The 19,796-nt window shown below is 38.8% G+C and overlaps 1 protein-coding gene across 1 annotated transcript in view; it reads right to left on the reverse strand.

Annotated features, from left to right (window-relative positions):
- The window catches only part of LOC122815550 (extracellular calcium-sensing receptor-like), a 76,008-nt gene extending 60,854 nt beyond the window's left edge, over positions 1 to 15,154 (reverse strand). The window contains exon 1 of the mRNA XM_044088140.1: positions 14,338 to 15,154. Within this exon, the coding sequence (XP_043944075.1) occupies positions 14,338 to 15,154 (817 nt within the window). The remainder of the gene's footprint in view (positions 1 to 14,337) is intronic.
- Between the last annotated feature and the right edge of the window lie 4,642 nt (positions 15,155 to 19,796).

Here is a 19,796-nt window from a genome sequence, read left to right on the forward strand (position 1 = left end):
TCACTGGTCAGATGTCGGATTTGGAATCCGCTACTTTCACAGTGTGGGTTCTGTCCATGAGCCAGTTGGCAACCCATCTTACGACATAAGGATTTATACCTAGTTTAGTGAGCTTATCTATAATTCCACAGTGGGGGATGGTGTAGAAAGCCTTGGCGAGATCTAGATAAGCTGTGTGAACCATTTTACCATCATCTATGGCTTTGGTGACTGCTTCAAAGAAGTCAATCAGGTTTAGGAGACATGATCTGCCTTTTACAAATCCAAACTGAGTAGGGTCCAGAGTTTGGAGATTACCAATGTCTTTGTTTATGAGTTCCATGATGATACGTTCCATGGTCTTGCAGACCAGGCTCGTCAGGCTAATGGGGCGGTAGTTCCTGGGGTCTGTCGTGGCTCCCCCTTTGTGGAGTGGGATAACTGTCATGGTGCGCCATTCAGTGGGTACAAAGCCTGAGGTGAGGCTATGATTGAACATGGTACTTAGGTAGGGTGCCAGTTCATTCTGTAGTTCATGTAGAACACAGCCTGGGATATTGTCAGATCCCATGGATGCTGTGTTCTTGGCTTTGAAGAGTGTGTTTTTTACCTGTGCAGCCATGATTATAGGAACTTTGCATTCTTCCGGTATAGAGATGGGCCCTCTAGGGGGTGAAAGGGGGGTAAAGTTAGCACTGAACCTATCTGCTAGGATGTTGGCAATATCAGTTGGTTCTGTATATTTAGTGCCATTATGCTGTAACTCAGAGCAGATCTGAGTGTTCCCATTTAGATTCTTGACATAGCTATAGAATGCTTTCTGGTTGTCTTTAGAGTCAGTGGCAATTTTGTTTTCGTAACTAGCTTTGGAGGATTTTATGCGGGATCTCAACTTCTTACTGAGGTTGACCAAGGAGTTCCTCCAGTCATGGGATTTTACTCTTTTTTGCAACAGTTTCTTTCTTCTGTTGTAGAGTTTGTTTATGGCAGAGGACCACCAGATTGGCTTCCTTTTTTTGGAGGATAACATCTTGGTTCTATTGGGGATAGCATGATCCATGCACTCGTGTAAGTGCTTATAAAGTGCATTTGTGTAGGACTCGGCAGTCATACCTCTATTGTCCGTCTGCATGGGTGTCATGAAGTTTGCCACTTCTGTCTTAAGAAGTGTGAAGTTGGCTTTTGAGAAGTTTTTTACAATGGTTTCCCCTAATTGGGGCTGGGGGTGGGATGTGGATGTCTAGGCTGATTAGCTTGTGGTTGGATCTGACCAACGAGGAATTGACCTCTGGTGTGGAACACCGGTTTCCCATGTTGGTGATGACCAGGTCTAGGATATTGCTGCCCCTGGTGGGGGTGTGAATAAGTTGATCCAAGGCGATGGAATTTATGAATTCTAGAAAACGTTGAGCAAAAGAGTTGGTACATGAGTAGTTTTCCCAGTTAATGGTGGGATAGTTGAAATCGCCCATTATTAGGGTGTTGGGTTGTACCCTAACACTTTCCAGTGTATCAAGAAATGAGGAGTGTGAATCCTGGGGCATGGTGGGGGGGTCTGTAGCAAGCTACAATTTGGATTGCAGTCTTGCCCAGAGTTTGTTGCACTTGGATGATCTCGGATGCATTATGCTGTGCAACTAGCCTGGAGGTATGGATATCCTTAATGAATATGGACACGCCTCCGCCTTTAGTGCTTCTTTCTGGGTTAAGTGGCCGAAAGGTGTGGTATGAATTGAAGCCTGGTAATGCAGGGGTGCTCTCTGGAGCTTTGAACCAGGTCTCTGTCACTGCACAGATGTCAATGTTCTCCATTTTAAGGAGTGCCTCGAGTGAGTGCATTTTGAGGTTTAGACTTCTAACATTGAGTAGCATTACCCTCAGATTTTGCTTGCTTGTACCGGTTATGGTGGTGAATTTGTCATTTGAACCTTGCCTAAAAAAGGCACTATAGGGGTGGCAAGAGTCTTAGCCAGTATCCGGAATCCTAAGGGCGACAGGTGCAGGCCATCTCTGGCAAAGCATCGTGGACTGTCGATCATGTCATCCCAGGCAGACAAATACTGGATCCCCTTAGAATGACACCAGAAGCTTAGCCAATTGTTGAAGTCAATCATTTTGTCCTTGTACTGTGGTATCATTCTGGGTGATGGCAGGATGCAACTCAGGGTTAGGGTCATACCTGCTTGGGATACAAGATCGGAGAGCTCCTCCATGTCTCTTTTCATGTAGTCCAGGGAGGTACATCTCAGGGCATTCACACCAACATGGACAATGACAGTGTCATATTTGTACTTATTGTGGAGTGACCTGAGTGCATGCGTTATGTGGCAGATCCTGGCACCTGACAGGCAGCTGACAGTAACTTTCTCCTTGTTTAGTCTAGTGAGTGGAACATCAGTGTGCCTGACTATAGAGTCACCTATGACTAGAGTGTTGGGTATGTTGTTATGCCTTATGGGCTGTGGTTGAGTGGCACACTGAGTTTGTGGGCTATATGTCATTTGGGTTGTGTTGGGGGGTGGAGTTTGCTTGCGTTTATGCTTTGGATGTCCCTTATGCTTGGGCAGGTTTTTATTGAGAGCCTTCGTGAATGTAGGTGTGTGCTTTGTGTTTCTATGTGTGTGTTTTGGTGGTGTGGGTTTTGAGGGACTATGTGATGAGTGTGGTGTGGTGCAAGTGTTTACCCTCTTCTCTTGACTGTCTAGTCCTGTCTTGGGTGAAGAAAGCTTTGCTTCCAGTTTGGCTATATAAGTGCAGCTCTCACAGGTTGTAGTGTTGGGTGGTAGGAGGAGAGGGTTTTCTGTGTACATGAGGCAATTGCTGCATTGCCCCAAGATGCCCAGATTCATCAGATAGACAGGAGAAATCACTGGGAGCTGACCCATAGACATGCCTGGATAAGTGCTTATTTATTAAGTACTAAAAACTCCTTTCCACTAGACAAGTGAGGAAAGTTGAATGCTGCAGTAATTTGCAGCTTATGTAGTGCTTACACGGAGTTCTGAACAAGTGCTGAGTTCAAAAAAACAGACTTGAGTGCTGAAACTAGAAAACTGGCTAGTTATAAGAAAAAAAAAAACTAAGCTAGAAGGCTTCCCTCCAACACAGAAGGGCGTGGAGGCTCAGAAGCCTACAAACAGTCTATACCACTTAACAGGAAAGGCAGGAAACAAGTTTAGATTTTTTTTTTTCTTCTGTTTCCCAGATGCTCTCTTTGTACACAGTAGGAGTGCCTGAAATCAGAATATGATCTCACTGCACTCAGTTGAGTAAGCAAATGAGATGGGCCCAGAAGGAGTATCCAAACACAAATTTACAAGAGGGGCGGGCAGTTTCAAGGCCACTAAGATTAACACCAACACCAAAACAAAAACAGGGAGGGTGGGTGGGACTAACTGAAGAGTAGAGTCAAAATTTCCAGTTCAGTTAATATATATTCCTGCAACACAGTTAAATCAATTTAAATATTGTATTCTTTGAAAAAAAGTGCAGATAATGGTACTTAACATCTCTTATACGTGCAGTTGAATACAGCTAGATCTTAGCCGGCCAAAGCTGAGGTTTTTAAGCAGAAAATAGCAGCACTAACTGAAGAGCAGAGTCAAAATTTCCAGTTCAGTTAATATATATTCCTGCAACACAGTTAAATCAATTTAAATACTGTATTCTTTGAAAAAAAGTGCAGATAAAGGTACTTTATAGATAAGCTCACCAGCTTAAATATAACCCCCTATGTCACTAGATGGGTTGCAATCTGGCTCAAGGACAGAACCCACATGGTTAGAATTGCTGGATTGTGTTTTTCTTCCAAAGAAGTAAGTTGTTTCCAATGTTTAATGTTCAAAGCTGACAAAATAGTATTTCATAATAAACTGATGAGAGATGTTTGCCACAATGCAAAAATTCTGCCTGATAATACTGTCTGCTACCTCCTCTGCTCCCCATAAAGGATAATCACCTTCTTTATATCCTTCTAATATTAGACTGGGATGAAAGTGAAGGCACAAACAGTTGCACTCATATATTTTTAAGGGCTGGTATCAGACAGATATGTTTGTCTATCTATCTATCTATCTATCTATCTATCTATCTATCTATCTATCTATCTATCTATCTATCTGTCTATCTACCTAGCATGCCTCCTCATGATATTTAGCTGGGCAAAACTAAAAGAACAAATAGAACTTAATAACATAGTTCAACCTATTGTTTTCAGGCATATATAAGCAGCATGCTTCCTTATCACTGCCACCCAAAAGATGGGAAATTGAATAAGACTGATATTTGATTTGCAGGAAAGTTGGAAAAATAATGATCGCAGTAATGTATTCCATCTTCTTGCTCCTACAGAATACACTACCCTTACATAAGCTATAGTGACTTTCTGTGTACACATCTAAGGTTTGTGAGAAAACTTAAAAAAATTATCATTCTGTCCCCAGCTAGAATATAAGGTATAGAGACCTTCTGTGGATACCTCTGATTTTAGTGATGAGAATTAAAGAAATAATGACTGCACTGTCTCCTTCACCTATGCAAGCTATAATGACCTTCTGTGAACATCTCAGAAATTTGTTTGTGACTAAAAGAAAAACAAAACAAACAAAAAAAACAATAGTGTCCACAATGTTTCCAGCCTCAGTACAAACTGCAGCAACATTCTGTGCAAAGTTGTAAGCAATGCCTGATTTACAACAGGTGGGGATTGGAGTAGAGGCCAACAGTAGGCATGCGACAAAATATACAGTCTGGAGTCTGAAAGCTGCCATGTGCCTAGAAGCTCTAAGGTTATGGATTTGTATAATACATGTTATGCTTTATTTTGAAAGGTAATGACTTGATAGCTATTTTGTACTGCTCATGCTACCCTAAAGAGTTATATGCATGCTGCCAATATTACAAACACACACTGACACTGTCACTGTCCCTGACAAACTAGGCTTGTCACAACATACACTGGTTTTTCAGATAAACACACACACACACACACACACACACACACACACACACACACACACACACACACACACACACACACACACACACACATATACACATTTGCACTGTCCCTGACAAGCCAGCTCTTTCAGAAGATGCACAAATGCACATGCACACATGCTCACACTGACACACATACACACGTGCGTACACTCACACACATACACACACGTGTGCACACTTACACACACACATGTGCACATGCACACACACACAAACGTGCATGCGCACACACACACACACACACACACACACACACACACACATACAGCACACACACACACACACACACACACACACACACACACACACACACGCACACACACACACACACACACACATACTGCAATATTACCTTCAAGCAAATTGGAGGAATGCCGATTCATCTACAGCATTTCATTTGATTACTGGGGTACAACAGAGTTCTTGACAAAACCAAGAATAACCGCAAGGGCATGCAAATGCCACACAGAAGGTGCCATTTCCATGAACACATCCAGTGCCCAGCGCTTTGAAATGGAAATGCTTCCACTGCACTACTATGCCAATGATCAGTTGTGTTCACATGCAACCTTCACCTGCCAAACTACCACAGTTAGCCACTTACACGAAAAGACATTCACAGAATAGACAAACACTGCTCACATTCACAGTTTTTTTTTTGTTCCATTCCCAAGCCATCTAAACATCTACATGTACTACATAGCTGACCTATTTGATCTTCTTGGTTGAGAGCCCTATTACGCATTCATTTCCTAAGAGTGAGCATACTGGGCATGAGGGGTTATTGCATGGCCCAAACTTCAGCTAGGTAATTCGCTTATGTAGGCTTGACTAGTTATGCTCCTCATAAGGGTGCATGTGTATTCCCATACATAGCAGGCACGCGCCCATGCAGTATGGTCTTACTATTCTCACTCTTTAGGCAAAACATCAGTATTCCCATCCTTCACCAATTAAGCAAGCCAAATCTTCCTCCTTCCACATTGGTTGCTCACTCCCATTCTAACTTCTTCATTGGCTGCTCACTCCCATTCTCACTTCCACACTGGCTGCTCACTCCCATTCTCACCTGACTGGCTCCTCCCACTCACTCTCTTCCCTGTTGTGTGGCGTGTCCTACTTTTTACCAACCTTCCCTGCCTGGCTCCTCCCTTACTCTTGTTACTAATAAAAGTCGGTACATTAGAGTTATTCCCAGGACTTCATCCTTCTTTGAGATTGCCCTATCTTGTTTTTAATTTGACAGTGAATGGTCAGCATTGTGTCCCCTCTTTTTTAACAGTACAGTGTCAGATAGTGCTTTCCATGGTTATTTTCAAATGTTGTGCCCTGTTTCCCTGTCATGACAGTAAAATGCTGATCTTGATTCACAATCTTGACATTGAGCAAAGGAGAAATACCAGTGATCCACTTAGAAAACAGATAAAGTGCCAAACTTTACTTTCCATAATTATTTTGAGAAAAGCATATGTCAGTTCTGCATCACTATAAAGGTGCAAAACAAAATGACAAATGACCTCTCTGCAGAAGCAGAATAAATGGAAGAAGGTGGAGGTGTGTCCATATTCAGTAAGGATATCCACACCTCCAGGCTAGTTGCTCAGCATAATGCATCCAAGGTTATCCAAGTGCAACTAACTCTGGGCAAAACTGCAATCCAAATTGTAGCTTCCTACAGATTCCCCACCATGCCCCAGGATTCCCACTCCTATTTTCTTGATGTAATGGAAAATATTAGGGTTCAACCAAACACCCTAATAATGGGCAACTTTAACTACCCCACCATTAACTGGGAAAATTACTCGTGTACCAACTCCTTAGCTCAACGCTTTCTGGAATTCATAAACTCCAATGCCCTGGATCAACATATCCACACCCCCACCAGGGACAACAATATCCTAAACCTAGTCATTACCAACATGAGTGACCGGTGTTCTACACCTGAAGTCAACTCCTCGTTGATCCAATCTGAGCATAAGCTAATTACCCTTGATATCCACATCCCACCCCCATTAAGGAAACCACAGTAAAAAATGTCTCCAAAGCCAACATCATGCTTTTTAAGACAGAAGTGGTGAACTTCATGACATCCATGTAGATGGACAATACAGTTACAACTGCTGAATCCTACACAAATGCACTCTAAAAGCACTTGCATGGATCGTGCTATCCCAAACAGAACCAAGACGCTATCCTCCAAAAAAAGGAAGCCAATCTGGTGGTCCCCTGCCATAAACAAACTGTACAACAGAAAGAAGAAACTGTTGCAAAAGAGAGTAAAATCCCATGAGTGGAGGAGCTCCCTGGTCAGCCTCAGTAAGAAGTTGAGATCCCTTATAAGATCCACCAAAGCTAGCTACGAAAACAAAATTGCCACTAATTCCAAGGACAGCCATAAAGCATTCTATAACTATGTCAAGAATCGCAATGGCAACACCCAGATCTGCCCTGAGTTACAGCACAAAGGCACGGAAATTACAGAACCAACTGATATTGCCAACATCCTGGCAGATAGGTTCAGTGCTAACTTTATACCCCCTTTCACCCCCCAAAAGGCCCATATCTATACAGGAAGAATGCAGAGTCCCTGTAATCACAACTATGCAGGTAAACGCTGCACTCTCTAAAGCCAAAAACACAGCATCCATGGGACTGGACAACACGAACTTCAGAACGAACTGGCTCCCCACTTAAGCACCATGTTCAATAATAGCCTTTCATCAGGCTTTGTGCCTACTGAATGGTGCACAGCAACAGTTATCCCACTCCACAAAGGGGGAGCCACCACTGATTCCAGGAACTATCGACCTATTAGCCTGACGAGCCTGGTCTGCAAGGCTATGGAACGTATCATCATGGAACTCATAAACAAAGACATTGGTAACCTCCAAACTCTGGATCCCACCCAGTTCTGGTTTGTGAAAGGCAGATCATGCCTCCTGAATCTGATTGACTTTTTTGAGGCAGTCAGCAAAGCTGTAGATGCGGGTAAGGTGGTTCACACAGCCTATCTTGACCTCGCCAAGGCTTTCGACACCATCCCCCATTTTGGAATTATAGTTAAACTCACTAAACTAAGTATAAATCCCTACGTCACAAGATTGGTTGCCAACTGACTCACTGACAGAACCCACACTGTAAAAGTTGCAGACTCCAAATCTGACCTCAAAGCAGTGACAAGTGGACTACCACAGGGTTCCATCCTGGGACCTCTCCTGTTTGATATCTACTTCTCTGAAGTACAGGCTAACACAGAAGGCCTCTGGCTAACGAAGTTTGCAGATGACTGCAAACTAGGAGCCATAATCAAGTCCCCAAATGATATGGACATCCTACAGAAGGGCCTTGCTGAGACAGATGCCTGGTGTCAGACCCATGGCCTCAAGCTTAATGCCAAAAATTGCAGTGTCATCCCCTTTGGTAAAAACTCTGTACCCATGAACTACCACATAGGCAGCAATCTACTTAACACTGAATGTGTGATAAGAGACCTTGGGACCCAGGTGGACAGTAGTCTCTCCTTTGATAGTCACATCACCACAGTAGTCAGGAAGTCCTTCTACATGGCACACCTCATCATAAAAGGGTTGTCATCCAGGAAAAAAGAGGTCATTGTTCCCCTCTACTCGACACTCATTAGACCCATTATAGAGTACATCGCCCCTTTTGGAATGTACCTCACAAGACATCTGCAACAGCTGGAAAGGCCACAGAAGTACCTCACAAAGAGGATTACTGGCCTCAAATGCCCTACACTGACCGCTTCAAAAAACTCCAGCTTTACTCTGTAGCATATCACCTACTCCGAGGTGATCACTGCCTAACATATAAAGCTATGTCAAATCCAGAGCTGTTGGACATGCTACACCTAAAGAAATCCAAGTCCCTCTGAGCTACACGGTCTAGGGACCTAAACCTTGTCACCACCATAAACAGGACATGCTGGAGGGATAGATTCCTGTGTCAGAGACTTCCCATACTCTGGAACAGGCTACCCATCTATGTCAAGCAAAGTTCTTCATTAGCACTCTTCAAGAAAAATCTTGATGAGTGGATGGGAAATAGGAAATACACCCTGGGGATCACTTCTGTGTCTCTGCTCGACAGTGGCACAGGAAAATAACTTTCTTGGGTGGCATAAGCCAGGGAACCTTGTTGGCTAGTTTTACATAGGCCCCTTGGGCTGATAGCCTAGTACCTACCTATGAACATTACAGCACAGTTTCGTATTACTGCATTATCTTTAATGCAAAATATACATGCTGATGTATGTAACCACCAACCCGACAGATATGATGGGCATTTAAGAATTCTGATTAACTATTATCAGTGCATGCGTACTAGTTAGTTGCTCATTCATGTCTCCCTTTATAAGCTGCAGTAACTGAATCTTAATAACTCCTGGACTGAAAATGGAACTAAACAAACAAGTTCTCATAAAATGTGTTTTCATCCAGGAATTCCTAACTAATTCTACATGACTAATCACCTGCAAGCCATATATGTATATATATATATGTATGTATATATATATATATATATATATATATATATATATATATATATATATATATATTTTTTTTTTTTTTTTTTTTTGCCTTTTTGAGACTTCATGTCAAGAAGGCTATTTGAAAACAACTCAATCTGGCTATATCTTTGAAATTTTTAGGTTTAAAACTAAAGAAATTGGTTACATACCCTTATTATTAAATGCCACAGAGTAACTAACTCCTTGAATCTCAAATAGTTGGTAATTGTTTTCTTAAGAAATACATTTTAATGATTTTAGCTATAAACAAGAAATGTGTCCATTTACATTTTGGAGCTATTCCTCATATCAATATAGACAGTGCTGACTTACTGAACTTCCATTCCTTAATGTGTGACATCCAGTCACTATTACTAAGAGGAACAATCTACAGAAGTGTTCAGATAATATGTATCAAGAAATTAAAGTACTATTCGTCGCCGACCAAGAAAATATTATTATGATCTGCACATGGTAGGTGCAGCTCATAGGCTTCAAGAAGCCGAATGCTGGATAGGCAGATTGGTCTGACGAGGGAGATGATTTTTCTGAGCTATGATACAGAATTGTAATTGCCTAGTCAACCAGCTATACTTGAAGTAGTGAATATAGTAACATAGATAAAAACAACTGGAACTGAGATCTTTAGAAAAGGGTAGGAGTAATCTACATAGGAGAAAATGGGAATTGTGGGGAACAATACATACAAGGGAGGAATGAGGTTTAAAATGTGGCAGGACTTAAATGAGCTATGTAATGTTTGACTGAAAAAGATTGGATAGATTATAAGTGATGTATAATGTTTGCTACTGGGAGTGTGTTAGTATGGTTTGTGATGTAAAATGCTTGCAGCTAGGATTGTGTCGGTGTGTTTTGTTATCAGTTGTATAAATGTATGATTGCCTGTGTAGTAAGGTATGGTTTAATAAGGATGTTTTTTGTTTAAAAAAAAAAGGCAGGAATTGAATAAGGTATGTAACATTGCTTAGGTTATATGATCTATATAGAAATATATGTGAAGTAAAATGTTATGTTAATTAATGTGAGATTACTTTTATATGAATGTTAATTTGCCTACATCACAAGTGATAATTCAATAAAGGTGTTTCGAAAAAACAAAAAAAGAAGGTAAAATGCAAGCATTTTTTCATGAAACAAAATAGCCTTTTTTAACAAAAGAAATTATGCGATCAAGAGAATATGGAAAGAAAAAAAAATTATATTGTCTTCCTGAAGGTTTATAGATCAGTGATATGGAACACTAAATATTTAGTCTTCCGTAAGAACCATTATGGAACATTGACAGAGAGAAAAGAGTAGACTCCTCCTCACTCTATAAATAGTGTATTTTTTGAAAGACTTGCATCCATGTAATCATAAAATTCATAGGCTCATAGGTGTGTACTAGGCTAATGGTTCTGGAGCCTTTACTAACCTAGCCCATAGGATTACCCTGGCATCATGCCACCCAACCTTAGTTCCCAATGCCTCTGTCAAGTAGAGCCACTGGAGTGATCCATGGGGTGAGTTTTCTATTTCACATCCAGTCATCAAGATTTCTTATGAAGAGTCCAGTGAGGCGCTCCGCTTGACATGTATGTGAAGTCTATTCCATAACATGGGCAGTCTCTGGGTTATAAACCTATTCCTCCAGCGTGTTCTGTTGATTGTGGTAATGAGGTTGAGGTCTCTGGAGCATGTAGTGCAGAAGGATTGGGATTTCTTTAGATGTAAAAACAAATAACAAAAAACAAATAAATCACCAGCAGGACTTGTAGACCATAAATTTATTCACTAGGTTAAGCGCTTTCATCAAATACAATTGACTTCATCAGAACAGTTAGAAAAGATAGTCATATGGTTTAAATACACCATAAACACATAGGATAGGCTAAATTCTCACCAATCAATAAAAACTTGTTATGAATAAATTAATACCAAAAATAAATTAACAATAATGTTTAAAAAACTTCTGTTAAAAATTCTTTGTAAAAACAAAATACGCATTTTATCATATTTCACAATCATACCCTCTCTGCTTTTTCTTTTAAAGCAGGAAGAATAGATATAAAATCATTCAATCCTGGACACAGGTTAGCTGCTAAGCACAGTTGCCACATCAACTCTCTCTTATTTAATGTATTTTTCTAATTTCCGCCCCTAGGGTTTATATCTACCATGTCCAGGATACCAAACTTAAATCCAATAAAGTTGGTACATACTTTACTGTGCCTGAATAGTGCATTAGTTTCTTTTGCATTCTTAATATCATATAAATGCTCATATATCCTGGAAATGAGAGCCCTCTCTGTTTTCCCAACATAAAACCCCAGGCAGGAATTACACTTGGCCAAATACACTATTTTGTTAGTGTGACAATTTCCTTTTTTAAAAAACACTGTGTCTTGATTCGTATTATCAAGCATTAAACTAACAGCTGATAATAAAAGTTTACATTGTGCACAACAACCACAAACTTTAGTAAATTCATTTAATTTGCGGCTGCTGTTATGCATATTACCCTCTAAAGTAAGCTTTAAATTGCAACCTACTTTAGTACAAAAAAATAGTTTTTTCACCCACCACTTGTAAAATAGCTTGGTCGCCTCTGAAAATATTCCAGTTCTTATAAAGAATGTTTCTTATTTCATTGTAGTAAGAACTATATTGTATAGCACAAGCCTGCATACAATTACTGTTAAAACATTCTACTTTCTCAATATGTTTTGTTTCAACAAGCCCCTTCCCTAAAAAGGGTTTGTATTTCAAACCCCACTCGCTCAAAATATCCTGTAAGATATTGTCCACAAAATCTAAAGGATACCCTCTCTCCACAAACATGCACTTAAGGCCATTAAATTCTTGAATGACATCCTCAAAATGAGAAGTCATCCGAGAAATCCTAATGGCCTGTCCCTTAACAATACTTTTTTTCTGGTAGTTATAAACCCTAGGGGCGGAAATTGGAAAAATACTTCAAATAAGAGAGAGTTGATGTGGCAACTGTGCTTAGCAGCTAACCTGTGTCCAGGACTGAATGATTTTATATATATTCTTCCTGCTTTAAAAGAAAAAGCAGTGAGGGTATGATTGTGAAATGTGTTAAAATGTGTATTTTCTTTTTACAAAGAATTTTTAACAGAAGGTTTTTTAAACACACTTGTTAATTTAACACAAACTCCAAAACCATACGCAGGGTCCTATGGCAGTAAGCGGTCTCTCAAAAGATAAAGTTCCACAAATTGCTTCAAACACACTTTCAAACCATATGAAAGAAGGACAATGCTGTTCACTGTGAAAACGATTTATTCATACAAACAAACGTAAGCGCTTTCACCCGTAGGCTTCATCAGACGTTTCATTACCTCCATCACACATCACAATTTAAATAACAGCACGAAGTCTACCATTGGCTAATTGCACTAATTTCGTCATATACATGAACTACAATATTTATAAAATATTAACAACTAAATAAATCATTACAAAACTAAACTACTAATATATTAAAAACCATAAAATACATGTATATACTGTGGACATATAAAAAATAAAAGTAAGAAACCAACAGTAAATACAATAGTAAAAATAATAGTAAAATGGCCGTATATGAAGGTGCCAAGCAACAGACTAATAAGTTAAATATTAAATAGATATTACTAATATTACTAATAATGTTATGTATATAAAACAAAGGGTGTACATAGCATCCTAACACTTATATATTATTCGATCCTCTACATAACAAATAATACATGTAGACTATACATAAACTACCAGGTGGATATCATTTCTTAGGTCTAGCACATCTTCTTTTTCTAAGTACTGGTCTAAGATTGACCTTCTCATTCAGGCCTGGGGGTTGATCTGCTTTACACCTAAGTATCCACCTCAACTCACATTCTAACGTGTAATTAATCAAATCACCCCCTCGTATACTCGCAAACACTTCTTGTATTACACTGTACACAAACACATGTTGAGGGCCAAAAATCTTATTGTGCTTGGCCAAAGAATTCGTGTCAGTACCTAGCCATATATGATACTGATGTTCTCTAATTCTCTCCCTCAAAGACCTATTTGTCTTACCTATATAGAACGAGGTGCAGGCTACACACCTAGCCAAATACACTACGTTCTTACTCATACAGTTGGTACCTGTATTAAAATTATATATAAAGTTATTATGGGGATTCACAAAAGTGTCCCTAATATCTATCAAACTACATTGATTACAACTCCCACAAGCTCTAGTATTGTAGTCAAAATCATTGGGCTTCCTATTATTCTTTGATAAACTCCTGTAACATAATAACTTCTTTAGACTAGGTTTATTCTTAAATACAACCAATGGTATTGGTCCCACTAACTGACTTATATCATGGTCCAACCCTAAGATCTCCCAGTGTTTACCCATTAACTCTCTCAAAAAATAGGCATCTCTGGTATAAAATACAGGGGCTCTAATAAAGTCAGACACACCAGGGTTATGGATGTCTGTCTCTACAGAGGCATCTGCATAGTAAGGTTTAGCTGTAGTAGACCTAAGTGCACTAACCTCACTAAGTATCTTGTCAAAGGCTGCTTCATTATAACCTCTCTCTAAGAACATATGTTTCAGTTTGGCTGTCTCCTCTATATATCCATCTCCACTCGGATTCAACCTTGAGGCTCTCATAAGTTGTCCTTTCATTACGTTATTAAACACATAACTGGGGTGCATGCTGTTCCGGTGCAAAAAAGCATTCCTATAGCACAACTCCTATGGATAGACGTATTCAACAGACCAGATGGAAGTCTATTTATATTAACATCTAAAAATGAAATACATTCCTTCGAAAAATTGGATGTCAATTTCAAAAAATCAGTTGAAGCATTAATTTCTTCAAAAAACAACAACAATCCATCCACATCACCAAGCCAAATCAAAAAGAGGTCATCTACAAATCTCTTATAGAAACCGACACCCTCCTTGAAAAGCTGTGATTTAAACAAAAAAGTCTCCTCCCATTGTGCTACAACTACATTGGTGTAGCTTTTGGCACAAGGAGTGCCCATTGCTACGCCATCCTTCTGTGAGTAAACGGAATCTCCAAACATAAACACATTGTTATACAAAATAGTCTCCATAAACAGACAAATTAACTCCACCTTCTTATCAATAAAGTCAGACTTAGATTGTAAAAATCGCTGCATATACAAGACGCCTACATCATTGGGAATCTTTGTAAAGAGGCTCACTACATCTAAAGTAACCAACGTAAAATCACTCAGATCATCCAAACTTTTCATATATTCATATAGCTCAAGTAGGAACTGCTTACTGTCCCTTAAAATATGTGGAATATTATTAACCAATGGTCTTACAAAATATTCCACGTATATCGACATTGGTTCAGTGAGCCAGCCTTGGCCAGCAACAATAGGTCTCATAGGGGGTTCCTGCACAGATTTATGGACCTTAGGAAGGCCTTGTATGACTGGTATACGTGGATTACTTACTTTCAAGTAACTATATAAATCAAACGAGATGTCTTCAGATAATAAAAGATCATCCAGCATGTTATACACCCTAAATACTCTCTCTGTCACAGCATCCATGTCAATCTTTTCATAAAACACATCTATACTGAGTAGATCACACATACTCCTAACATACCAACATGTATCCATCACAACTATTGGCCCTCCCTTATCCGCTGGCGTAATTGTGATGGTAGGATCTAATTTAAGAGAATTCAAGGCATATCTCTGATTGGTACTCAAATTGCCTGTCTTTCTCGATCTCCTACCTGTTTCAAAGTGTGTATATATGCCTTTCTCTACTAACTGGGAAAAGGTATCCAAAAGAGGGTGTAGTTGAGGTATATATAAACTGTTACAGCGAAATACAGACCCTGGTCTCTCCAACTCATTTTTCCCAAAATCTAATTTGAGTTGTAGATTCCTAACAAACATTCGAATATCCAAGATGGAGTCAACTAAATCACTATCTGACGTAGGAATAAAGCTCAGGCCTTTATTCAACACCTGTTGCTCAAAAACACTTAACTCCCTACTTGAAATATTCATGATTAGCGAGTCCCTACTTTCTCCCACATTTTCTTCAATGTGGGACCTCGCTGCTTGCTGTCTGAGCCTTTTCTCTTGTAACGGCCTCTGATCTGTGACCGAGACCTCCCTGCACGCTGTTGTTGTGCTATGGGAAAAGGGGTGAACAAAACATTCTTATTAGATGTCCCAGGAACAAGGCCTGGTGTTGGTACCTTCCTCCTAACTGTAATATCCACATTAACCGGTCCTGCACCATTGTTAGTCTGAGTTGAACTACTATCTATATTACTTTGTTCTAACAGGGGTACACGCCTATCATTACCTACTTGCTCATCAGCATTACTAGTATTAATTGAATCAACAACATCATGTAAGGCTCCAACTGTTACCCCTTCAGTCCGTGTATTAGAAACATTCCCCACACTCCTTAAATTCATTTGGGAACTAATATTATTGTTATAACTATTATTTGCAGTACCAGTAACCATATTAGTAACATTGCTAGCACCATTCATATTACTGTACGGCCTCGGCCAAGTAAAAACATGATTATTTTTAAAATCTCTAGTATCTCTTAGTATTTTATTTTTCTTCTGTTCTAACAACCTTTTCTCAAAAAGTGAGACATTATCAATTACTTTGTCTAATCTCACATCAACCATGTCATTAGAAAATTTTGTTTTAATATTTGCATACAGCCGGTTGACAGACAGTCTTAACTCATCCGCTTCCTTTGCATGAAAGTCATTCAACAGCTTCATATAATTGAAGCTAAGCTCCAAATTTAACTGTTGCCATTTATACAGCAACTCCGGGAAAGCATTACCTGACGTGGGCATCTTTAGCACCCTTAGTCCACGCGGTACAATCCTCTTTGCTAAGCACGCTTCAAAATATTGGCGTTCAAGCTGAAGCCTCTTGAGCTTCAAAAAGTCTAATTCCAGTCGATTGAGTTCTTCAGTTAAAGCAACCAAATGTACGTTACTAGTGTCATTCAAATCTGAATCCAAACAAGGTTCGTACATCAGCAGTAAATTGTCGGCTCCTTTTACACAGTCCTCAAACCGTTCTACCCTCCGATTGGTTGTTGACATCATCTCTGGGACGTACGGAAGTTCAACGTTACATACCGCCGTATCTGCCATCCTCCTGGGCTCGTGCAAAACTAAGTAAAAAACAAACACAAAGCACACCAGTGCACAAAGCCAACAGAGCTTGGACCCTGTTTCAGGAAAAATATAATCAAACACAAACTCCAAAACCATACGCAGGGTCCTATGGCAGTAAGCGGTCTCTCAAAAGATAAAGTTCCACAAATTGCTTCAAACACACTTTCAAACCATATGAAAGAAGGACGATGCTGTTCACTGTGAAAACGATTTATTCATACAAACAAACGTAAGCGCTTTCACCCGTAGGCTTCATCAGACGTTTCATTACCTCCATCACACATCACAATTTAAATAACAGCACGAAGTCTACCATTGGCTAATTGCACTAATTTCGTCATAAACATGAACTACAATATTTATAAAATATTAACAACTAAATAAATCATTACAAAATTAAACTACTAATATATTAAAAACCATAAAATACATGTATATACTGTGGACATATAAAAAATAAAAGTAAGAAACCAACAGTAAATACAATAGTAAAAATAATAGTAAAATGGCCGTATATGAAGGTGCCAAGCAACAGACTAATAAGTTAAATATTAAATAGATATTACTAATATTACTAATAATGTTATGTATATAAAACAAAGGGTGTACATAGCATCCTAACACTTATATATTATTCGATCCTCTACATAACAAATAATACATGTAGACTATACATAAACTACCAGGTGGACATCATTTCTTAGGTCTAGCACATCTTCTTTTTCTAAGTACTGGTCTAAGATTGACCTTCTCATTCAGGCCTGGGGGTTGATCTGCTTTACACCTAAGTATCCACCTCAACTCACATTCTAATGTGTAATTAATCAAATCACCCCCACGTATACTCGCAAACACTTCTTGTATTACACTGTACACAAACACATGTTGAGGGCCAAAAATCTTATTGTGCTTGGCCAAAGAATTCATGTCAGTACCTAGCCGTATATGATACTGATGTTCTCTAATTCTCTCCCTCAAAGACATATCTGTCTTACCTATATAGAACGAGGTGCAGGCTACACACCTAGCCAAATACACCACGTTCTTACTCATACAGTTGGTACCTGTATTAAAATTATATATAAAGTTATTATGGGGATTCACAAAAGTGTCCCTAATATCTATCAAACTACATTGATTACAACTCCCACAAGCTCTAGTATTGTAGTCAAAATCATTGGGCTTCCTATTATTCTTTGATAAACTCCTGTAACATAATAACTTCTTTAGACTAGGTTTATTCTTAAATACAACCGATGGTATTGGTCCCACTAACTGACTTATATCATGGTCCAACCCTAAGATCTCCCAGTGTTTACCCATTAACTCTCTCAAAAAATAGGCATCTCTGGTATAAAATACAGGGGCTCTAATAAAGTCAGACACACCAGGGTTATGGATGTCTGTCTCTACGGAGGCATCTGCATAGTAAGGTTTAGCTGTAGTAGACCTAAGTGCACTAACCTCACTAAGTATCTTGTCAAAGGCTGCTTCATTATAACCTCTCTCTAAGAACATATGTTTCAGTTTGGCTGTCTCCTCTATATATCCATCTCCACTCGGATTCAACCTTGAGGCTCTCATAAGTTGTCCTTTCATTACGTTATTAAACACATAACTGGGGTGCATGCTGTTCCGGTGCAAAAAAGCATTCCTAAAGCACAACTTACGATGGATAGACGTATTCAACAGACCAGATGGAAGTCTATTTATATTAACATCTAAAAATGAAATACATTCCTTCAAAAAATTGGATGTAAATGCTACACCTAAAAAATCCAAGTCCCTCTGAGCTACACGGTCTAGGGACCTAAACCTTGTCACCACCATAAACAGGACATGCTGGAGGGATAGATTCCTGTCTCAGAGACTTCCCATACTCTGGAACAGGCTACCCATCTATGTCAAGCAAAGTTCTTCATTAGCACTCTTCAAGAAAAATCTTGATGAGTGGATGGGAAATAGGAAATACACCATGGGGATCACTTCTGTGTCTCTGCTCGACAGTGGCACAGGAAAATAACTTTCTTGGGTGGCATAAGCCAGGGAACCTTGTTGGCTAGTTTTACATAGGCCCCTTGGGCTGATAGCCTAGTACCTACCTATGAACATTACAGCACAGTTTCGTATTACTGCATTATCTTTAATGCAAAATATACATGCTGATGTATGTAACCACCGACCCGACAGATATGATGGGCATTTAAGAATTCTGATTAACTATTATAAGTGCATGCGTACTAGTTAGTTGCTCATTCATGTCTCCCTTTATAAGCTGCAGTAACTGAATCTTAATAACTCCTGGACTGAAAATGGAACTAAACAAACAAGTTCTCATAAAATGTGTTTTCATCCAGGAATTCCTAACTAATTCTACATGACTAATCACCTGCAAGCCATATATGTATATATATATATATATATATATATATATCTATATATATATATATATAGATATATATATATATATATATGTATGTATGTGTATATATATATATATATTTATATATATATATATATATATATATATATATATATATATATATATATATATATATATATATATAGATATATATATATAGATATATATATATAGATATATATATATATATATTTTTTTTTTTTTGCCTTTTTGAGACTTCATGTCAAGAAGGCTATTTGAAAACAACTCAATCTGGCTATATCTTTGAAATTTTTAGGTTTAAAACTAAAGAAATTGGTTACATACCCTTATTATTAAATGCCACAGAATAACTAACTCCTTGAATCTCAAATAGTTGGTAATTGTTTTCTTAAGAAATACATTTTAATGATTTTAGCTATAAACAAGAAATGTGTCCATTTACATTTTGGAGCTACTCCTCATATCAATATAGACAGTGCTGACTTACTGAACTTCCATTCCTTAATGTGTGACATCCAGTCACTATTACTAAGAGGAACAATCTACAGAAGTGTTCAGATAATATGTATCAAGAAATTAAAGTACTGTTCATCGCCGACCAAGAAAATATTATTATGATCTGCACATGGTAGGTGCAGCTCATAGGCTTCAAGAAGCCGAA

Source organism: Protopterus annectens, chromosome 1.part1 (assembly GCF_019279795.1).
Source record: "Protopterus annectens isolate FY-2018-M chromosome 1.part1, PAN1.0, whole genome shotgun sequence".
In the NCBI taxonomy this organism is placed as follows: Eukaryota; Metazoa; Chordata; order Ceratodontiformes; family Protopteridae; genus Protopterus; species Protopterus annectens.